Genomic DNA, 24382 nt, shown 5'->3' with positions numbered 1-24382 from the left:
ATTAATGGAAGTGCATTGCCAGACGGGTCTCCTCTTAAAATTGAAACGCTGAGTCATGCTGAGCACGCGGTACAATGGATTGCAGAAAATTAATGAGCCTTTAGCCCCGTTAGTCATTTCAAACATCTGCATCGGTTACACGTTGTGCGGCTTTAGGATTTCCATATTGCTTTCTTCTTGCTCTACATTAGCAGTGTGCCTGGAACATGCGTGCTAAAGTTTGTTTGATACATTACCCACCTGTTCGGCACAGGTTTGGCGTCGACGAGCACCACCCAGATTTTTTGTAACAATTAATAACTTTTCAACGAGGAATTGAAAAATTCTTTACTCTTCACCTTTGAAGTGAAATCGCACATTAAACCCAGTTAATCTACAACTATTCGAGATCTATCGCACCTACTGTGCTCTTGCCACGGCGCAATTGCGCCTTACCTGCTCTGCACTGAACAAAAACACTAGACAAATAGTGCTGACAGCGACTTCCAACTTTGAATTTCGCTGGTCATTAAAACATAACAAAAACTCGAAGCTAGTCAGTGCTGTATAAAAGTTAGTGAAGCAGACAGGGAGAGAATCAGAAGCACCAAAGACATTTTTTAGGACTACTGTGGTTGTTTGTGCCACTGGAAACGCTTTATCTGCGGGTAGCAGTCTTTACCTTCTATCTCCGCCCCCCTCTCTTCCCCTCCATTACCGTCTTACGTTTGGAAGGTAACAAAGAAAACATCATTGCGAGTTAAGCGAATTGGAGGTCCCCTCTTTCACATGCTCTTTCTGGGATTTTACTTTCTCCCAATGCTACGGTAATAGGGGACACATAGGAATGGGGAGAAATAGGGGAAGTAATACAACATGCGAGAACACTACGCAGCCTGCTTTAAGGTTCGACGAAATGACACTGAAAACAAGAGAACAAATGGAAAAATCCGTTTAAGGAGTGAGAAGTGGTTGGGGGAGGTGAAGAACATAGGGGAAAGCCGCGCAGAAAGACAGAAAACAGGGAAAGAGGGTCGAGCAGGCAGTAGGGAAGGGAATACATGTTGCCGCCTGCCTCGCTTCATCAACCGAGTGGGCACAAGTACGAGAATAGAAGAAATACAGGAAATGATGGAAGAGCATAGCAGGAAGACTACTGCGCGTGCAGGGATCCAAGCAACCAACTAGGGAGAGAGAGGGAAGGGAATAAGGGAGAAAGATGTCGGCGGACGAGACGACGGCGTGGCAGACGGGGAGCGGAGCGGGAAGAGGCAGGAACGACGGGAGATCGGACCTCCCAAAATTGAGGGGAGTTCTGCCGAGCGTTCCTAATTCGCAGGAGCCAGTTCCCATCATGCCTTCTTCCCTCTTCTCCCCCGCGGGCTTCGTGTGTGTGGGTGCGCGTGTCCTTCGCGGCGTTTCGCGCTTTCCCTCGTACTACGACGGGGCCAGGCCCGACCCTGAATGAGTCACCAGGCTGGTCTCGTGGGCTCGTTTGTGTGCTCCTCTGTATTGTTCTGCTTTTGTTTTGTTTATCTGTGTTTAGCTGGCATTGATATTTTCATGTGCGGCTCCCAATATTTCCCGTATACAAACGCCGCAACCGTGCCGGCCAACACGCGCGGAACGGAGCGGGCAACCTAAGCTGGTTTTCCTGATGTTGTTTTCCTTTATTTTTTACCTTTGCCTAATTTTTGCTGAGAGTCGGAAAACCTGAGTGTTTCCTAGCTTACGCTTAGTACTTGAATTTTCTTTTTCTTTTTTTTTCCTGTGCCAGACAGGGGAGAAATCTGTTCTACCTCTCTTTTGGTAGACTGCACGTGAAAGGTCGCCGACGAGTGCGATGCGGAGACTAAGACCTGGTCCCTGCCCGCATCTATAATTCACTCTGTAGATATTTATAACTTTACTGAATCGAAACAGAACTACAGAAGAGCCAGAAAGAGCAGTAATAGAATGTCCGCCCTCGTACGAAAAAAAAAAAGAGATTTGAGGAAGCGGCTCTGATAGAAGATAGCTGGAGCTGCCATGCTGTATTGACACGCATGTGCACTCTCCGTTCGGTGTAACCTCTAGTACCAAATCGCTTTGTTTTTTACACGACCTCACTTAGAAATTTTTCAGAACGCAAGCATTATTTCTGAATCCTTACAACATGGCCTAGTTTATCACGCGACTTGGCTTTCCATCGATTACCTATTGGTGGATTGGCCGCCACTTTACTTCAAACGCCTGTACTTAGAAGCACAGATGCGCTGTCTCATCGCTCGGCCATAGCCTTAATATCGCAAAGCACAGTCGTTTGAAACGCCGATAATGCCTCGCCCTATGGCGGACGAGATGCCCACGTTACGCGGAGGGGACAAAGGGCGATTCAATGGCGTCTCATTTCATGAAACCGCTGCCGGCAATGTGGCGCCGACAACTAATTCCACCCCATTGTGCTCGCGACCCATTCAGTGGCACTGCGTCTGATCCGCGATTTCTATCAGGAGTCGGGGACCGCTGTTCCAGGCCCTTTGAAACGTCCTGGATTCTTTAAAAGCTATGAAAACCTGGCAAAGTGCAGAGACTTTGCACCGAAGAACCTTGGCCTTGACCCTTCTTTTACTGACTGCAATCAAAGTAGAGCTGTCGAGCTATTGCTTTTGTGTCAGAAATGTTCACTGCAAAATCTCTCAAGCCCACATTGCGGGGTAGTTCGATAAGGCCAGGGACAGAAAACTCCGATGCTGGCACGCGCAATGTCTATCAAAATGGTGAGGTCTGCGGAATATATCGTAAATAGTTCGTATGTTACCGGCAGGTGTCAGTGGCAAAGAACGTTTCGGCGCATAAGGACTAAATTACGTTTGAACGATTTCGCGTGACAAGACCTGTGTAGCAAGCATTCAAATTGGTCCTGTATTTTGTGCATCTGTGGTTCTTGTTGTACGAAACACACTCCCAAAAAGCGGCCAGAAACTAGCCCAGGGGCGCTTTTCTTTTTTTTTTTTGTACGCTTCGTAAACCCACCTCGGAAGAGGCAAAAAAATGTGTGATATCCATGGCCATAGCTTCCACATCATGTACTACTATTCTCAATGACTTGCAGTCTGCAGTACGCAGCTTTCCCAAAGGCCTTGTTTTTCCCACTGCTCTTTCCATCCTTCAGACAGTACCAATCGATAGCCGTACCATTTCCATCATCTGGATCCCTGCTTAGCACTCGCCCCGGAGAACAAGTCCGCACCCGAAGAACGAGCAGGGTCGTTGGCCGACTCCCGCACTGTATTTTCCGCGAACGACCTGTTCGTCACGTGCCACGCCATCGTAATGTATTACCGACTCATACGACTCCTGTTTCTACCGGATGACACACTTCTTAAAAATCTGAAACGTTCCTTTGGCGACAGTTTCAAACGTTGCCTCTTCCTACGCGGACCCAGTATGTCGCCATGTTTTCCGATAGCTCTACGACTGCACCATTTGCGGTCAACGTTCAGGTAGAGCCCAAATTCAATGGGTTTACCCTGCTGTTCTTCCTAAACCAGAACTGCGACTCAGTACTTTTAACCAGTGAGAGGCCGCGCTGGTGAGCATGGGCCTCGCTGTGCAAAGCCGGGCTCCAGAGCAAGCCACCGAGGTCAACACGAAGCATCGTCTTCTGATCACCTAACGTAGACCTCAAATTCCGTTCTCTATTTTTCGAGGAAAAGTAAAAAAATTTAGCCTTCTCTTCCTCCTATATTATAACCTGTTGTCACCGTTCTCAAAGAATATTTTTATGGTACCAAACCACGAGTTCGTCTAAACCGGGCGATCGGATTAAGCGAGTTAGAATTAACCGCATTCCGCAGCATATCCAAACCCTCTGTTCCGAAACCCCGCCATCCGCAGGTACTACCCCACGCGTGCCTCTTTCTTCGCTACATGCACAAATGACGCTGTGGAATTAAAATCACGAGGTGCAGTCCTCCTCCCAGGCTGGCATTGGTTCTCCGTTTTGCTTCGAACGTGCTTCCTGCCAAAAAATGCAACATCGATTCTCGGTAAGACTGTATTTAGTCCATCCTTATCACACCGCTACACCTACACCGTCCATCGTATCATCCGTCTATTTTTCCCCGCAATCTTTCGCGTTACGTCTCCGTCGTCGCTTCCTCCGTCGCCGTCACCTGCCGAAGCCCTCCTTGTTTGACACGCGTGTCACTTTCGCCCAAGCGCACGGCTTCCTCGTTTCCCGCACAAAGGCGCCGCGTGTCCGCTCCGGCGTCCTCACCTCCGCCCATGAGCGCATTGTGCGCGCTCGCCTATCGGCTTAACAAGCTATTAAGGGCCGCGCCCGCGCCACCGCCGTCTCTCGCTTGCGAGCGGCCTCGGCTGCAATTAAGAACTCCTCGTCCGCGCTCGCGAGGGCCTCATTGTTCCTCCTCGAGAGGGCGGCAGCGTCGGCGGCGCGACGTTTGTCTGTGCGTGTGTGTGAGTGGTAGAACGGAGCCCTTTGGTGTCGCTCTCGTCTCTCGCACACTCTCCCTCTTTCCTTCTGGGCGAGCGCTCTCATCCGGCCTCTAAGAGGGGAAGACCTGGACGTATTTCCCACATATTGCGCGCGTGACTTATTGTACGTTCGGTGTTGCGGCCCCGCAGCTTCTTCCGTCTCTTGCTCGGAACAGGCAGCGACGGTGACGATGGCACTATGTGCTTTATCCGTGGTGACGCGTCGCGACTTTGATCTGGGGCCTAAAGAGAAGCGCTTTACCTTTAATAGACGATGCTAGAAACACAATGGCAGATTTTCGGAGACAAGTTCGCAATACTGGTTCGTCGTCATCATCATCATCAGCATAACAGCGGTTTTACAGGGCACAGACCTCACCCATGTCTCCCTTATTAACCCTGTCACGTGTAAGCTGCGCCTTCTTATCCCCGCAAACTTCCTAATTTCATCCACCCACCTTACCTACCTCCGCCCACTGCTACGCTTGTCTTCTTTCTTAAGGGTCCCTCGATTGTCTTATCTTCGCATTACATGGCCTGTCCAAGCCCGTTTCTTCTTCTTGGTTTCAGTTAGGATATCATTAACTCGTGTTTCTTCCCTGACCCATTCTTCTCTCCTCTGGTGTTAACGTTATTATTTTACGTTTAATAGCTCGCTCCGCTTTATTGAGTTTGATATCAAACATTTTCGTTAGCCTCCAATTTTCCCCCGCATAGGTGAGCACTGGCACGATACAGTTGTTGCTTACTTTCTTCTTGAGGGATACTGGTAAGGTACTGTTCGTTACATGAAAGTTCCCGCCAAATGAACTCCACCCCATTATTATTCGCCAAGTTCTTTCATTCCCGGGGTCCGGGTCAGGGGTTACTGCCAGCCGTACGTATATGTATTAGCTGAAAACTTCCAATGCTTCGCTCCCTAGTGCCTATCGTAAATTATTATGCCCTTCCGAGACTACTGAACATTACTCTAGATTTATCCTTATTATTTTAAGCCCAGTTATACTTCTCCATTCTAGGTCCATGAATATGCTTTGCAGTTCACCGCCTTAATTACCCTTCAAGGCAATGCCATCAGCAAATCGGAGATTGTTAAGGGGTTCTCGGATAACTTTTATCTTCAACTCTTTTGAATCAAATTTTCTGAGTACCTCCTGTAAACATGCGGTGCACAGTACCAAAGAGATCGTGTATTGTGTGCTGGTAACCAGCTTGATTGAATTTCATCACTTTTACAGTGTACGACTGCGGTGGCTGTGCAGCGACTATAGATATTTTCCAGTGCCTTTAAATATGCCTCTCCTACACTTTGGTTCCGCATGCCTGCATGACTGCTGAGGTTCCGATTAAGTCAGGTGATTTTTTCGTAACCTATCAAGGCTGTAAACAGGTGTTGGTTGTATTCTGCGCTTTTCTCTATCACCTGACTGATGGTGTTAATATGGTCCATTTTCACGAGCTGCCTTTCCGAAAGCCAGCCTGGTCTTAAAGCTGACTTAAGTCTAAGCTAGTTAGATCTTTTACAAATATGTTTTCCATCATGTAACAATGTCAACGAAAGCCGAATAGATGGGTAAATCAGCCTGAAAAGCTTGTTTGCAGATAAAAAAATATTAGGACAATAAAAACCTTGCTTCCCATCTGTAACAACCCAAAGGCATTCTAAAATGCTGAGCATTTATAGACATTTCGAGCTCAGCCTGTAAGAAAGAATCTGGCACTGGCATTGGCGCAAAAAAAGGGGACGTGTTCTGAGCATGCGTAAGTACGCAAATGCTGGAGGAGCAGAGGCTCACGTTGGAGCTTTTGATTTTGTTCTTGACCTCTGTGAAGATGACAGCTCGCATTTTGTTATCGTCAGATGTGAAATAGGCACAAGATCGCAACAATGAAGAAATGGCCGGGCATTCTATCGACTCTATTTTCCTCCTCCTCCTCCTTCTTCTCCTGCACTTCTAGTGATGCGAGCTTCCACATAACCCCCATATGTTGTCATTGTTGTTGTTCCTTATCGAGACTATCTTCGTGAGAAAACTGCTAAGGTTATACCTGAAAATGCTTTGAGTTTGAGGCTCACGATAGATCATATTGGTACATCAAATTTTTCTAAGAAAATTTTATTACGTGCAGTCTGCATCTCTTTATAAAGGCCAGTGGTTTCGAAAGACTATCGACCATGAGTGTATGAGCCAGACGTCGAACAAAGAGGCTGATGATCTTTGAAAAAGCAGGCAAAGACTTTTACTGTTCTGTAGTTCCAATAACCAGTAAATAACGTTGATCATATGAAAGGGAACCAACAGCGGCTGTTGTGCGCCCACTGAAGCCGAGTTCATGAAAAAATGAAAGCTGAGTGTTGTTGCTTTTGTACTATAAGTAACACAAAAAGAAGGTGGCATTACAAAGCCCGCAGAAAATTTGACTAGCTAATATGCGCTCATGGAAGATCTAAGACCAACGGAAAGCTGAACCGCGACTAACCGCACGCCTATACCTAAGAGGTGCTCATACTTTCAAGCAACGCGAATGAGTTTTGGTAATCCTCGGTAATCCTTGTACTGGGAAGTGTTCAATCATTTTCTCCAATTTTTTTTTTATCGTCATGTGCAAAATGTTTCAGTGCGAATATCATAGCATCACTTGAAGTAACTACCTGAATTCTATCTTTATGAAGAGCACAACACCCTTGAACTATTAATATAGTATGAAAACTTGTCTACCCCTCGAATAGCTGGTGTTATTCAGAGGATTTTTTAACCGATGATATTCAAGGGGGTGAGCCAGCTAAGCAGATCACATTGTAAAACAGATCTGCCTACAACAAATATACAGAGTTGAAAGCACAGTTTCACATTGCGCCGCAAGTGAAAGGTGAGAAACGCCACGGGCATGCAGCAATCAATGCAGCATGCAGCAAGCGAAGAAGTTCTCGAGTGTGTGATGGGAGCTCACCTTGTTCTTGCCAAGGTTTTCAATGTGGCACTCCAGCGTTGCTTCGCGTCCCTGAGCGACGGTGACGTTCTTGATCCCGCTCAGGAAACGAGGCCTAGCGGTGGATGATGCGGCCGCTCCTAGGAGATAAATGGACAGCGTAATCATGGAGGACGTAGTATTTCCACGAAGCGTATCGTACGCTTTCAGTAGAATGGTGGAATCGGGACAGCAACAAGGCAAATAAACGATATAATTTGCTGCTGCGTTAGCATTATAGCTCTCTTTCGGCAGAATGCCGCTGAGTATTGTATGTGTAGGCTCTACCCTCCTGAAGCACCCTCCGATGGGGGCACAACCACCAATGACAAGCCCACGCATAGCAGCAACGAAAAATGAAAGGTGAAATCAAAGATACAACGGAAAAGTGATCAATGTAAAAGCGTTACCTCGTACCAATACTGCTAACACAGATATGAGCATCGCCTCGTTTGAGCGACCGTGTATTTTTATTCTGCTTATCTTAAATATGAATGGCGCATTTGTCATCCAAAATTTATAAATCTTATAGATTTTTACTAGAATGGGGAAATCTGCATTTGCTAAACCACATTCAAGAATGTGATTTAGCAACTGCAAAATTTCCACATTCACAAGTGAAAAGCTTTTACAAATATGATCAACTAATATATCTAAATAAGTTAAATATTAGATTAATTCATGCATCTTCGATTTATGGGCGTACTGAATTGAAACGCTGCTCGAAACTTTGCCGGGTTAGATGAGAGAGAAACCTCCTTTTCGATCGCACAAAGCCCACTTACCTCCATTCCTACGCCGTAGTGGCACCGTAAACGCGCTACATAACACCCTGCAGAAATTAAGGGCGGAAATGGAAGTTGCATAGTTTATTATTTACTACGTTGCAGAAGCAGCTGATTTACCAGGGCTCACATATGACAGGTGGGTTGGTGTGTAATTGTATTAGCAAGTTGGATGCCGTCCTTAAATGAAGTGTGCGTGAAAAAAGCATTTCGCTAGTACGTCTTTCATTATTTCTTTCGCTGGATTGACTGCGTCAGCTTTTTCGTCGTGGTATTAATTTATTTCAGGGCTTTTTGACTGCTGCTACAATTAACCTTACCCTGCTGCTTCGGTGCTGCCAAGCGACAGCATTCACTTCGTGTCAGTGGGCGCCCAGTGCTTTAAATCATTTTTCCATTATACAAGCATAAAATAAGGTAAGGGAATACGTCTTCATAGGGCGGGTAATGACCGCGGATCCTAATCAAGAGAGCGAAATTACTAAAAATTATACGAATGGCGTGGAGCGCATATGACCGGATCTATCAGATCATTAATGGCAGTTTACCGATATCCCAGAAGAGAAAAGTATATAACAGCTGTATCTTACCAATACTCACCTACGGGACAGAAACGTGGAGGCTAACAAAGAGGGTCAAGCTTAAGTTAAGGACAACGCAGAGAGCTATGGAAAGAAAAATGATCGCTGTAACGTAGAGACCGCAAGTGGGCAGAGTAGGTGCGGGAACAAATGTGAGTTAATGCCATCTTAGTCGGATCAAAAAGAAGAAACGGGAGTGAGCAAGGCATGTAATTCCAAGGCAAGATAACCACTGCTCCTTAAGGGTCGCGGAGTAGATTCCAAAGGAAGGCAAGAGTAGCAGGGGGCGCCAGAAAGTTTGATGGGCGGATGAGATCAAGAACTTTGCGGGGATATGGTGGCTGGAGCTGGCACAGGACAGGGTTAATTAGAGAGACATGGGAGAGGCCATTGCCTTGCAGTGGGCGTACGCAGGATGATGACGGTAATGGCATAAAATACCCAAAAATATCGCTCTCCTTTTGTCAGGTGTATGGAGCTAGGGCAGAGTATATAGGTCGTTTACTACGCGCATTTCATTTGGTTAGCACCATGTCATCACTTTTTTGGTTGTAACGCCGTATTATTTACAATAGGCAAACAAAAATTTAACATTTGATTATTATTAAAGTCTACTGCAAAGGATACTAAAAAAATTGGCGTTCGCAACTAGAAAATCTATAATGGTAAAGAGGAGCAGAACGTATTCTTTCCGAAAGTTGTCAAAAGAAAGAATTTACCTGCATTTATGCGCTGTGTTACTGTATACACATCCAGATACAGCCTGCGTACCGAAGTATTGTAGACTTAAGCACAGTTAAACAAATCCATGATGCTAAAATAAAGAACGAGGTGGCTTCTGGGAAGCCATTCGAGAAGCCGAAGTCAGGAATTAAATTTCCTTATTAGTTCAGGCTACCTCGAACTTCGCACTTGAATTCACAGTGAGGAGTGTTTGATCTTAGGGACACGACAGGGCGCCTCTGTTCTCTCACGTGACGGAGCCGTGGGGCCCACTTGACTTGAGGAACACTTGAACATTGCACGGGTAGTGTGTTTGCCTAAGAGCGCGCAAACCTCTTCGTGAGCGGAGTGCACTTACGTCGAATCAACGCTCTGAGGTTGTTTGTGCTCCATGTTTCCTCGAAGAAGGCGGAAGATCAAAGAATTTCAGCGCGCCGCCAAAGACTGAACCTCGGTAGTCTCTGGCTTTTAGAGGTGTCCTTTAATGGAACCCAGTTAACCAGTTCCTTCCGCCTACAGTAATCTGTAAAGGTTAGTGGAAGCGGAAGGATCCGCTGGCGAGGATCGTTTATGATGTCCCGATGCTCACAGCACAAGTGACAGCACTCCGTCAAGCATTCAAGCAGTCTTTGGTAAAGCTCTGACAAAGGAATGACTGACGTAATCTATTGACTCTCTTATGCAGTGTGCATTTGTAGAAATTCATGAAAAGCTCAGAAACGCATTTCCGAAAAGTCGTCTTCTTTGGTCCTCATAGGTAATTAGCATGAAAAGAATGAAATATTATGCTCGTCAGGCTCGAGCCTCATGTCAAAAACATATAAATGTACTACTTCTGTCCACTAGGAAAAGGCTTGCTATGTCAGGCTGCTTAGCGTTGTACGCGTGAGACTATTCTCTGCATAGTCTATATATATATATGTAGCGCCGGAAGTCAGGTCATAGACAATGATTAATTAGCTGAAGAGCGCACTTTAACTTAGGGTTGTACACAGCAGTCGTCCTCACGGCTGGAATCAATAAAGCGTGAAATATTTCACAACGCAGAACTGGTAGTCAGCGCCTCATTTAATGACACGAGCCGTGAAAGTGACGTAAGAGACACTTTTTTAATGCTTTAGCATTAGAACTCCCATGTTGGAAAAATCAGTCCGTCCGCCCGTCTATAGCTTCGGTTGACAGGTTGCAAATTATGGAGAGGGGCAATGTCAGGGGAGAAGAAGTCTAGGGAAGTGAGAGAGAAGAAGAAGAGAGGCTGGTAGGTGACAGGTGGCGGATGGGGGAGAGTGGAGCAAGGATACGTTGTGTCAAACAATTATTGATGGAATGGGTCATGCCACCCGCGAGCGCGGTCTGAACCTTTCAGAGGCAGATGCTGCACCGTCAGATAGAACGCTTATAATAAAGCATACTCTACGACATCATTCGCATTCGTCGTATAGAATTTTTCTTGATCAGTTGTGCAGAATACCTTCCAAAACAATGGGAACACCGCTGTCTGAACATTTTACATCAACACCTAAATATGACACGTTCATGTCGTCGTCCCTGCATGCGATCGTCTGCGCTCTCCCTCCTATTGCCCCCTCTCTCTCGCTCTCCCCCTCGCCCGTCTTCCTTGCTGCACGTGTCCTACTAGACATCGGATTTTTATGAATTGATGGAGGAGTACGAGATGCAGACGTATACGCTACACATCTACCCCCCATCCGCAGCCAATGAGTGGTTGCTGCATCCGGCCCTCTGCGTCACCTACGTTTCTGTGTAAAAAACTGGCATGCGATCGATGGGCCGATCTGACGAAAATGCGTAGTGTTTGACTTTCATTCCCCCTTGCACGACACGACACATCACACACATTTATTTACATCCACCTATACTGCGGACTTACGCTTCTTTCTATTTCTTTCCTCTTGCATGCGTCTACTTCTTTTCTCCTTGTACACATACATCGTCTATACGCGTACCATGTCAAGCCTCCAGTATTCATCGACACTCGTTTCTGGAGGTGGCTTTTCGTGAAACGTTTCAGTCATGGATTTGTGATCGGTGAATTAAGCGATCCCCTCGAATGCGACCCCCTCGAGAGCAGGATTTCTCCTCTATCGCTGACGCGCTCTCCGAAGTCGTGGCCGTTCATGTCTTCGATATTTTGTACACCGCACGTTAAAGGTCCCGCTTTCATGAGACCCATCCACAAGCACCGCGCAGCACCGTTTCACCGTCAAGGAAAGTTTGTACACAGTCACGTCAATGGAAGAGTCGCGTACGACATGCCCGCGCCGCTCTGATGTCTACGCTCCTCTTCTAAGCTCACTTTGTACTTCACTCTCCACCTTCCACTGTATCCACCCGCCGAGTTGTTCCCGTGGTGGATACCAACAGGTAGTCCATTCCTCCTTCCATGTCAGAACCTCCTTCGCCAACGAATGCCACCCTCTGGGTCCTTCCCGTGGCAGCCACATTCCGGCATCTCCCTTCTCTCCCACACAAGTGGAGAGGGTGATTTGTGTTTCTCTCCGCTCTCCCACATGTCAACCATGGCAGGTGGTAGGTAATTCTTGTAGGCGTTAAAGACCACCTGAATCATAAGGTGGCAGCTCAAAAAAAATAAAAATAAACAGAACACAGAATTAACACTGAAGACAGGACGGCCGCTATCGTCAGTGTTGAGATCCTACATTGTTACTTCTGTGTGCCGCATCGGTTTTTTTTTGCGCTCCTATCTGATGATTCAAGTATAGACCAACTAGCTAAAACACAAATTTTTATAGAGAACACCGCCAATGTTCACTTTTTTACCTCACGGTGGTTCTAATGCTACGCATTCAAATAACTCTTCACCTTCTAATAAAATCACTTGTCAATACGCGCTTCACTGACCTGGTCGTTCCTTTGAGTTTGTCTTGTCGCAAAAATACTTTCGCTGTTTCCCTACACTATGAGCAACCGAATAGACTTTGGGTATGCCGGGTTCGATCCCAACCGCGCGGCAGCGTTTCGATGGAGGCGAAACTCAAAAAGGCGCCCGTGTGCTGCGCGATATCAGTGCGCGTTAAAGATCCCCAGGTGGTCGAAATTATTCCGGTGCCCTCCACTACAGCACTTCTTTCTCTTTTTCTTCTTTCATTCCCATCTTCCTCCCTTCCCTTATGGAGCGGTTCCGGTGTCCACCGAGATATGTGAGACAATTCGTGCACAATTTCCTTTCCTCAAAAACCAATCTTTCAATATTGAAAGCTAATTTTTCTGCTATATTAAAGTAGAAATCTTTCTCCTGGAGCACGAGTTGCTGTCCAACACAAGCGTGTTTGCGACGTTCGAGTAGATGAGGAGGAGTTCGCAGTCTTGTAAACTTGAAGAATAAACGCTAACCATCTAAACTGTTTTTAAACACAAGAACTTATGCTTCGCGCTTAATGACACACAAAACGCGTCTTTTCTTGCAAGATGTGTAATGCACACACGAAAGCAGCGGCAGCAGCGAGGGGGCTGCGCGATCGCATAGCGTTCGAAGCAGAGCTCGCTCTGATGCAACTCTTGAAAGAACAAACCTGAGTATGCATCTAAACGGACGAAGCCAGGCGCGTAGTCGAGCTCGCGGTCATTATTCATCGAAACTCGACCGATAGAAAATTGCAGGTGCCCCGGTCACTCGCTCCAACACAAGTAGAAAAGGGCGCTCTGCCAATACAGTAAGGCAATTCTTCTTGCTTAAAAAAAAAAAATTAAGGGCAACGGCAGTAAGAATAAGAGAAGTACTGGGATGTGCGTTCTTAGAAACGAGAGACGCAAGGTATCGAGTCACTCTGACGGGAACTGTGAGCAAGCAGGAAGGATGAATATGAAAATTCAACGATGGACGCATGATTATACGCCGCTGAGGTCAGGTGCATTGCAGCGCCTTGTTCCTAGAAGGTTGCGGCACGGAAATAGAAGTGCTTGACTGCGAGGAACTTGCAGTCTGCGTTATCGTTCCAGAGAGCGAAAACTTTCGCGCAATGCTCGTTCACTTTGTAAAGTCAATTTCTAGCGTTTTCCTTCCAAATTCTTGCCTCCAACCAAGAAAAGTAAAGCGCATCAAAGCTTCACGCTGCAGAAGCTCTGACGAATGAAGTAAAAGAGAAGAGAACATCAAAGAGCACGCCAGAAATCACGTTTGTGGTCTTGAGGTCGCTTTCATCCAAATTGGTTTTACGTAGAAAATTATACAACAAACGTGTGTCAAAGCTGCAGCACTTCTGAGATTGCAATATTTCTTCATAGACTTGAATGTGTTGCGTGTTCTTCGATGTGACGAGGGACAGGTGAAAGAATAATAGCTGCAGCAAAGTGAATGAGTGAAACTTGCATTGTGTTGTGTTTTATAGCACATAAGCGACTGCGGCTGTCATGCGCCAAGCTCAAGGTGAATGACCAAAACTAAAAATGCGCATGTATTCAGGTAGTACAGAAATATTTATACCCGTTCTTGTTTTAAAAGAAGCTTAGAATATTACATCGCGGATTTGAACATTCACTATAAGTCACAAGAAGCTTATAAAGCTATTCTATATTTAGCACATAACGAAAAGCATGCAAACAGCATACAAAAAGCATACAGACGTTTCGAACGGACGCTGAAGGCGTGTCTACGAGGCACAACACGTAGCTGAAAAACAAAATCACTTTAATTTCGCCCAGCTGGAAGCATTGCGCAGCACTCTGTGAGTTTGCAGTATGCTAACAGACTGCCATAACTACTTCCTGTCTTTCTTTTCCGGGATGAATCCTTAACGTGCTCCACCTTTGCTGCAGAATACTTTCGGTAAACCCATGGTCTTTGCTGCTAGAATGAAACATTCTGTTTTAAAGCTAGATTCCGGTCTTTAAAAAATGAGCAAAGATTGTTATGGTTTCGCACTCACTTTGTAAGAAAATCTCGAAGCCCAAAGAAGTTTCGTCTTTTTCTACAGAAAACAGCTAATATGAATTACAGCGGTCAGAATTAAACCGGTGTGGTACGCCTGCCCGCCATGCAAATCTCGTCGTGTTTTGCGACATATTTCACTTCATTCTCCGAAGCGTGAAACCAACAGCGCTCGGTTAGCATGAAACACGACTGAGCAACAGCCGCCGAAAAGCCCACTCGGATACTTTTCTAGCGTAGAAATGACGAAGAAAAAAGGTACGAGTAACCAGAGGCTCACGGCAGAACCTCGTCCGCTTTCTCTTTATTCCCTCTCACTTTTTGGGCGTTCGCCCCAGTGTAACAGCGCAGGCATGCATTTCGGCGTTAATTAAGGATGTGACGAGAATTAGGCCTAAACAGAGCATTGGAGCCCAAAAGAAAGACTGCGGCTCTCGGCGCGAGCACATAACAGGTCCAGCGGATGCTACGGAGCCACCGTACCCAAGCCACAGCTCCGAAGGCCAGTTAATTAGAGGGCCCAGCTTGTCTCCGCATAGCATCTTACCGGACGCCTCACGGCTCGAGTTGGTTTTTTAGCGAGCGACGAGGACGACGCCAACTTCCGCAATTTTCTCGCTTTAGCCACATGGTTTTCTTCCTGGAAGGACTCACGGGCGGCGGAGATCGCGCTCCAGGCTCTTCTGTGCACAAGCGCACGCCAAAGAACGTCTGCAGATAAGGAAGTTTGGGTACCGTAATTCATTCCGGCGGCGTCTTCGCGATCACAAACGTGCAGTCTGTGCAGCTTAAGATAACCCGAAGCACGACAGAGTTGTGATGGCGCGTGCGAAATCTCTGGCCGCGCAGAGAAAAAGAAAGATACTTCAAGAACAACAAAACTGTAATTCGTCATAGTTGCCTGAAATGTTTTGATACCAAGGAGCACTTAAGTCAACCCCTTTCCGTAAGAGGCAAGGTTTTGGACTAACTCGACAGTTGAGGCTGCCTGAAAATAAATCATATTTACGCAGCAGGATTAGATTCAAAACGGACACTTGAAAAAGACAAAAATAATATCGCTATGTAAATGTAAAATGATTATGCGTGATGTGCATGATGACTAGAATGTGTTGATTGGCTGCGCGTAGGTTATATGGAACGGAATGGTAACAAATCAAACAATTAAAAAAATGACGAAGAAAAGGAAATATAAGCGCTAAGGAACGACGATGCAGGATTACCGGAAATTCGTCCTGTGTGCTTCCCGAAGGTTACACACACATTTGACATTTGACATACGGCGTTCGGCTGCTGACCCGAAATACGCGGGTTCGATCCCGGCCGCGGCGGCCGAATTTCGATGGAGGCGAAATTCTAGAGGCCCGGCACTGTGCGATGTCAGTGCACGTTAAAGAACCCCAGGTGGTCGAAATTCTAGACGCCTGCAATACGGCGTCTTTCATAACCTGAGTCGCTTTGGGACGTTAAGCTCCAAAAAACCGTACTAAACCAAACCAAGCACAAACATTCGAATGCACTGCAAGGGCATAGCGCGGCACAAAAAGCCTCATACTCCTCTCAAGGCATCCAGGGATAGCCTATAGAGACTCATGGTTGAAAAACAGCGCACAAAAGACTAGAGACAAGAGTAAAGGCAACGACAGGACAGCGCTTGTCCTGTCGTTGCCTTTACTCTTGTCTCTAGTCTTTTGTGTGCTGTTTTTAACCATGAACCCATACCAACTCGCCCACCTTAACGTTCTACTAACTTATAGAGACTACTTGCTAATTACGCAGTCGGCAGCAATAAAGCGCAGCTCGAGCTATCGCCGGATGAGTAATCGCAGGAAATTAAAAGTCGGCATCTTATTCAGCACGATATAAAGCGTGACTCTATTCCCCCTGACGTGATATACACGAACAGTTTTTTCCACGACTTCAGACCTCACTTAACCCCAAGCGTGGTCGTGGTGGTACAGCACTTGCCTCTTTTTGCTGTGGACTGATTTTGAAAATCATCTGTTCTATACGCTTATTAAATGACCACTTTCTAACTTATCTTTGCATTCTTTATATATCGGATCACTTCACTGCAGCCACACGACGGGAGTCATTTCTTCTCACTGACTTCAGCCATTTGCATGAGCTTTCGAAAATGTAGTTTAAAAATCAATTTAGTGATCATAAATGGCTGCTTAAGGCTGCCTTTTAATCAGCCTTACGCCAGGCTTCAACCAAATTATGAAGACCCTTCAAGCTTCAAAGACTTGAACCGCATGCGGCTAAGCTACAAGCAAAGTGCGAAGCCGTCAGTGTATATAGAATGGCGCATCATACAATCCCACATCTCCCTCTCACGCACGATCACAAAAGAAATGCAAATCTCTTCGTTTCGGAAGTGCCAAAGTTTCCCAACTTTCGACGCGACTCGATCAGCTTATTATTCTTGCTTCTGGTTTTAGCACAGTCACTGAGAAACGCTCTCGAGCCATCAGTGTATTCTTAGTCTTCGTCGGAAGTAAGCAGTCTAATAATTTCGTTATAAGAAATCTTCGGCAAGCAAAATTATGCCTGAATATATAATGAACGTCTGTCTGCTGCAGTCCCGACTTTGGTCACTTATCTTTTTACGCGGACGTTATATCTGTTCGTGTTACCCCACATTCATCTCTTTATTATTTTGTTCATATGATAAAGAGCGTTATTTCGCAACAAACTGAAGACAGCATAAGACGTGATGGGAAATTGAGGGTAATTTTTTTTTACCTTATATAATAGCGTGCAGGAGTGTTAACAGAAGGGCAGGACCGGGGATGGAAACCACGGCTGAACCTACGCAACTTAGAAATACCGACTCTCGGTAGTTTATGAAGATTCCAAGTTCTAATATATTCATGCGTCTGTATGAAGATTTGCCACTCAGTGATTAAAATTAAAATGGGGGAGTTTTGCCATGGCAAGCTTCCCGAGAAGCTGAGTATTTGAAAGCTTTTGAGAACAAATTTCACACAGGCATCAACACACTGCATCTCGCAAAAGTCGCAAAAGGCTTGCTGGCGAGAAAATACAAAGGCTTCGTCACTTCATGACCCCATTGCCCTTATTTATGCTGATTTCTATTTGCGATGGCTAAATTACGTTTTTTTACTAACCATTCCTATCAAGCAATCAAGCAAACTACAGAAAATTTTCTGTCGTCACAACAGATTTGAAAAATTTTAAAAAGCGAACTTCGACGGAGATTGAAAAAAAAACCTTTCCGATTTTATTCAAATTTCTCTGAAACACCTCCAGTACCTGGTAATTACAGATAAAGAGTAAAGTGTTGGAATGTATTGTTGTGACTCTAAGATTACAGGCCTAACAAAGACCATATTTCGTTCTACAGCCAACAATTCTTGACTAAAGCATTATTACTGGGAAAGAGTTTATATGAATGCAATTTTTTCATATATTATAAGATTTTACTAAAAACAAATATATAGGCAGATCTTCCGGCAGCAGTCTTGTATCTTTTTTTTTTTTCTATTACCGTTTTTGCTACCGTCAAAAGCGTTCCCCGTTGTTTTTCTATGGCAGCCTTAACTGCTGCAGCAGAGCAATGGAAAAACTTTAAAAGAAAGGTTTAGCTACACATCGTAAGAATGGGACATTACCTACAATATTTCCTTAAGAGTACCTTACAATATTTGAATATTCAAAATGTTTGTCCATTAATATGAAACATGACCTGCCATTACCGGATATTTGTGTTAAAAGGAGCAAAGGTCATGAATTCATTAATGAACTTGACGGAGATTTAAAAAAAAAAGACCATATCGATTTTCATTAAAACTTCCCTGGAAGAAATTCAGTACGTAGTAGTTCAAGATTAGAAAAAAAAATTTATTATGTTGTATTAAAGTATAAAATGAAAGGCGAAACCCATACAGTATTTCGTGCGTTACCATTACTGGATACTGTGCGTTAAAAAGAGCAATGGACATAAATTCGACTTCAAACTGAGCGCATGTGGTTGCGTTTTAGTTAGCACAATGGCAGAATCCCAGAATATACCTTGAAAGCATGTTCTTGCTTCTAAGCGTTTTTTTAATAAGTAAAACTAAGAATACGTTTGCTTCTTCACGTGGCTCCGGTTCGTCTGGCTAGTGGGATTCAGAATTTTCCCACATTTCAACAGTATTTCATGGCAATTTGGCTTGCGATCAGATTTATAAAACACTTACGTCAAACTTCGAATATTTATCGAACTTTTTCTAATTTTATATGACTTCACGCGCAATTAAAAATCATCTTTCTTTTCTAGATGCGCAGACTTTCTTTGGGCACACTAAAAAGAACGAAGAACGAATAAATCCTGAGAAAAATTTCAGCCTCACGTTCTTATTCCTTCTTGTCCCAATTTTGTCCTAAAAACTGCCCTTATTGAAATGCCTTACTTTTTGTACAATGTTTGAGATTTTTTGCTGCAAAAATCATCATAATCATCAGCCTGATTACTCCCACTGCAGAGCAAAGGCCTCTCCCATGTCGCTGCAATTAACACTGTCCGTTGCCAGCTGCAGCCACCGTATCCCCCCGAACTTCTTAACCTTATTCGCCCACCAAACTTTCTGCCGGCCCCTACTACACTTGCCTTCTCTTGGAGTCCACTCCGCTGCCCTTGAGGACCAGCGGATAGCTTTCCTTCGCATTACATGCCCGGCTCAAGCCCATTTCTGCCTTTTGATTTCAACTAGGATGTCATTATCCCAAGTTTGTTCCCTCACCCACTCTTCCCGTCTCAGGCCTCTTAACGTTGCACCTATAACTTTTCTTTCCATAGCTCGCCGCATGGTCCTCAACTTAAGCAGAACCCTTTTTGTTAGCCTCCACGTTTCTGCCCCATAGGTGTGTACCAGTGAAATACAGCTGCTATATACTTTTCTCTTGAGGTATACTGGTAAACTGCCATTCATTATCTGAGAGAACCCACCATATTTGATCCACCTCATTCTTATTCTTCTAGTTGTTTCCCTCTCATGATCCAGATCAGCGATCACCACCTGTCCTAAGTAGACGAATTCATTCATTTACCTTTTCCAGCACCTCGCTACCAATTGTGAACTGCTGGCAGGATTGAACAGCGCAGAATGGACGAGGACACAAGGAAAGAAACGACGAGACACACGACCACTCATGTGTCATGCAATGCCAACATGCCCACACTACCGCGTTATTGTGAGCTGCTGTTTTCTCGCGAGACTGTTGAACATTATTTAGTGTTCTGCATGTTAATTTTCAGACCAAATGTTCTGCTCTACCTGTCTAACTCATTGATCATGTTTTGCTTGTTCATCTTCTGAGTGACTTACTAACGCAATGCCATAAGCGCATCGGGGATTACTTAGGTATTCTCGATTGACTCTTATCCTTAACTTTTCCTAATCCAGGCCTACAGTTACTGAAAAAGTAATCAAGTCCCATAAAATGTAATTTTATTTTTTGGAAGGATCCAAAGTAGCGATTTTGAGAAAGCGCGAAATCGACATTTTCCACCCAGTGCAATATACGATTTCTTTGCAAAAAAGATTAAAAAAAATCTTCAGCGTTTCTTGGAAAAACTAAGTACAGGATTCCCTTGTGCCGACATATTTGCTCATTACTTATAAAATTTTCATGGAAAACTAGAAATGGTCCTGAGACCACGATTACCGTTCTTTTTTTGAACACACGGATATACCAGGTATACCAGGATATGCCGGATAGCCATATTTTCAACTCAAAAATCCTGTTTTTGAAAATTTTTGAAAGTGCTCGCTGGAACACCAGGTATATCAGTACTTTTTTTGTGATAGATTCTGGTGCATTTGTAGAATAGATCTAGCTAGGGCCTTGCATCGGCTGAAACCTTCGTCGGCCGGGAATGTAGTAGTGCGAGACGACTACGAATTTGAATTAGAAAACAATCCTTAGCCACAGAGACGTTCGAAGCCAACAACTGAAATACAGCGCCTGACTATCCTCTAGCACAGGGGTTCTCAAACTTTTTTGCTTGGAGGAACCCCAAAAGCCTTCAAGAAGTTCCAGGGACCCCCCCCCCCCCCCCCCCCCCCCAGCAATGTTGTCGAGTGCATTTTTGCAAAGAGAGAGTTGCAAAGGTTAAATGTTTATTGCACAGATTAATACAAATACTAAGGTGATGGGTGGTACTGCTTCCCTTTTAAGAGCAAGTCAAAGCGTGGCTCAGTAACACTCAGAGCCAGTCTCATATCAGCTGCCGAGTCAGGGCCGGTGAGGGTTCTCGCGGAAAGCAAGACAGCCCGCGGAACACAGGGGTTCCGCGGAACCCAGTTTGAGAACCCCTGCTCTAGCATATTAATATAGAGCGCTACGGCCGTGGCGTATATACTTCTTTGACGCCTAAAACGACAATGTTAATCAAAAATAGGGTCCTGAATACATATAGGTCTCAGTTGTCCGATAAGGCTGATGTTTTTGCACCAGGGCCAGAACGACGTAGGAATCACACGTGTCCTATAATAAAACAAAAAAACTACATCTACTGACCATAAAGATTACGAAAATACGACTCTAATGAGACAAGCGTCTATGATAATCGCGCATATGGTGCGCCTTAGAAATAATGCGCGTTCTTTAAAGTAAGTATGAGAAGCAGACTTACATTGGCTCTCAGAGACAAGGCCGTGTATCGTTTATGGGCCTTGCTCGCTTTGCAGTAACACTCTGCTCTCACTCACTTCACCAATAAGTGAATTAAAAGTTGCAAAATACGTAGGAAATTCGGCCGAAGCTATGCTTTCACGAGGTCAGAAATCCTATGCGGAGAGGCTGATATTCTGAGTCAGGGCACGCCTGAGGCCAATTGTTATTCTGCACTATTATTCTGAAACTCATGTATTTGAAGGACTAAATAATAACTGTTACTGCCTAAACAAAAGACCAGGGGCGTAGCCAGGGGAGGTGAATATGGGGCTTCAGCCCCGCCCCGAAATTTTTTCGAACTGTCACCGACCGCAGTATGGCCCAAGTACATATCGCGACTTCTGCCGTCATAGTTTTGTTCTTGCCTGGATCATCTGTCTTTCCGTGCGTAAAATTTACTATCTGTGACGGCGCAAGATGTTTATTTGCCTTGTTTTCCGCATTATATAGAGTGACTTTTGCTTAGATACGTAGCTTTAATGGAGACATTTGTGTATTTAAATATCTTGTTGCGAGGTTTTGTGTATACATGCAATGACTTTGTTCCAGTGACACTTTTTTGTTCTTTACCAAGCTGTATCTTCGAATTTCTAATACTCTATTTTATCTTCCCACTTCAAACTAATGTATATTTTGCACAACTCCTCGTTTAGAAATGTGCTCGCTATTTCGACTAAAATTTCGTTGCAAGCACTCGGAAATACATGACCGGTGACAGCTGCTGCTGCGCAGTACACTTAAACTAAGGACAGCGTCATTGAGATTTTTCCCTGGCCGTTGCATATGTACAGAAATGTATAGGTTCTTGAACGACAAAGATTCATTTAAATATTTGTCCCCTACTTGCTGATTTCATGGCCTTTACTTTTTCACATCAGCTGCGTGCTCGGACTGATATATTTCTAGACGTCGTATTATATTTTGTTTACTTATTAAATACGCAAAAACATGGAAGCATTGGTATCAGCTGTGTTTGCCACGGTTTTTAAGATATACGAATATATTTGATTTTTAGAAAATACCTATTTAACTTGTCCAGACAGTGCGCAGCGTTATCTAATGCATAATGACATTGTCAATGGCAATGCAGTTATTATTACTGCGTTTGATCCCTACACAAATTCTATGAGGAGGCCGTGCTGCAAGAGGAGCCCCCCCGAACAAAATTTCTGGCTACGCCACTGCATAAGACATGTATGATAATCCAAGTGTCAGTTCCCGCCATGGACACTTTCAAAATGTCATATCTCTTCTTTCTGTTTAGTCGATCAAACACTTCGACATGGCATAAATTAGTCTTTGACGGTGCCCTCTACCACAGCATAAATTAAGGGTGTCATCGCTCCCCGAAAGGCAACAGCTGTCACCCTAGCAGCGAAACTATACACTAAGTTTTTGTGCAATGTCCCGTTCACAGGTCAACCCCATCGCTGTCGCTACACACTGTAAGTATTCCCTTTTTGCAAAAAAAGAAAAAGCCAACTACGTTTGCCTTTCTTTTTTTTTCTCTTGGTGTCAGTTCTTTTGCACATACCCATTTTTATTTACCGTTCCTCTCGTGGGAACCGCAGTAGCGCTTTCGACACATTCCGGCTTGGATCGTACACGCTACCCTGCCATGCCTATTTTCTGTTGTTTCTTTTTGCCCTCCTTTTTTGAAACTCTTTGCTGTCATGGCCAATTTGCGATGTTTCACATCCCTGCTGTCGCGCCATTTCCCAAAACGTGCTCTCATACTTTCATACAGACTTGGTTCGTGCAGACACCGCTCATGTTTCACGTCTTGTGATATGGCGTCGCGGTTTCCGAGCAAATAGCAAACACAGCTGTTGCTCGCACTATTGGCTTGCTCCATATTCAAATGCATTCTCCCTGCAAAAGGTTGCGCAACGCCACAGGCTTCAGCTGTGACTTCTACGCTGAGGCGTTTGCAATCCTTTCGGTAAAAAGCCAGACGAAGCTGCATTCACTTTGTATATACTGGCGAGCGCTGATATAAACACCATCGCTCGTGTCTCTTCAGGGTAGTCCGAAGTGTGGGTAAGGTTTATTTATTTCAGTTTATTTTGGGCTATTTTTTGTTAGTGTAAGTAGCATACTTAAACCGAATCTTTTACTTTACGTTACCTTGTACGCCGGTAAAGCACACTCTCTTTCACTCGGGCTAGGTTGCGTTTACTTTTTGTTATATTTATTTACAGCGTGACAGCTTACACTCGTGCGTGGTTCCTTCTGCACAGTTGCTCATCAAAAACTTACATTAACCAACTCGCCCAAATGTCCTCTCTTCCTTAGTATACGCCTTTACTTTCGCATCTGTTCAAATGTCATATCTTTTGTAGTATGCGTCTTTACTTTCGCATCGCATCAGAGGACATATCCTCCTGTCGCACCCTTTTCATCAGTGCAAGTAAGCCTACAGTAATGGCTTATTTTTGTACCTCAAAGGCCGATCGCGTGTTTTGTAATATCCAAGTCACTCGCATGTCCTTTGCTCTGGCAGCACCAGCTCCGGCTTTCTGCTACCGACTTCCATCATGTTTGAACTGCCATCTCCGTCAGCTCTCATTTCGCTTTATTAATCTCGCATCACGTTACAGCAAATAGCAGGGCATTCAGAGACCGGCTTGCTCCTGCATTGTTCGGTTTGAAGAAAGTGCGACTTCTTGCCACCTAATCTTTCCCATAGCTCTCCTTCCATTTGCCATAAGCTTCCAGATTCGCCGTCATTTGAGACACACCGCCTTAGTGCGCCTCCGCGTTCCTGGCACCAAAGACAACAACATCGGTGCCGCAGTTCTTTCGCCGAAAGCAATGGGGGAGGCCAGTCCGGTCCTACGCTTGCGCGCCTAGTTCCACGACTCCGTGTGTTTGCGCATTCCCTCGCTATTTACTTTCCGCGGGTTAGAAATAATTGGCCAGAACCTTCTCGAGTTTCGGGACACATGCTTCTTTGCCCTCTTTGTCGTCGCCAACAACGGGGAAGAAAAGGGGAACGGGGGGGGGGGGGGGTGAAGAGACGAAGTGGGTTAGCTTTTGGTGGCCAGCTTTCCGGTCGCTGTGTGTGGAAGCGGAGACGTGCTGGCCAGGGGTTCCCGAAAGCCGAGGGGACAGGTCAGATGGTTGATGGAAAGGATCGCGGATTGTATGTAAGGCCATGTGGAAAGAGGGCCGGGGGAGGGGGATTTAGGAAGGAGGGAAGGGCTGGGGAACAGAACCAGGAACGACGGCTGAGGTGAGCAAGAGAGAAGACAAAAGCCGGAGACGGA

At 45.1% G+C, this 24382-nt stretch overlaps 1 protein-coding gene across 2 annotated transcripts in view; it reads right to left on the bottom strand.

The window, feature by feature from the left end:
- The window catches only part of LOC149342897 (lachesin-like), a 136692-nt gene that overhangs the window by 22575 nt on the left and 89735 nt on the right, over positions 1–24382 (bottom strand). Inside the window, exon 2 of one of the 2 annotated variants that reach the window (XM_089542256.1) lies at positions 7411–7529. In XM_089542256.1, the coding sequence (XP_089398382.1) occupies positions 7411–7529 (119 nt within the window). Of the gene's footprint in view, positions 1–4104; positions 4234–7410; positions 7530–24382 lie in introns of those variants that run through there. The other variant, XM_089542257.1, reaches the window with a different exon arrangement.

The sequence above is a fragment of the Amblyomma mixtum genome, chromosome 5, assembly GCF_055824585.1.
Source record: "Amblyomma mixtum isolate Tamu chromosome 5, ASM5582458v1, whole genome shotgun sequence".
Lineage (NCBI taxonomy): Eukaryota > Metazoa > Arthropoda > Arachnida > Ixodida > Ixodidae > Amblyomma > Amblyomma mixtum.
Note: the sequence above shows the minus strand (reverse complement) of the source record. Positions and strands in the feature narration are given on the sequence as shown.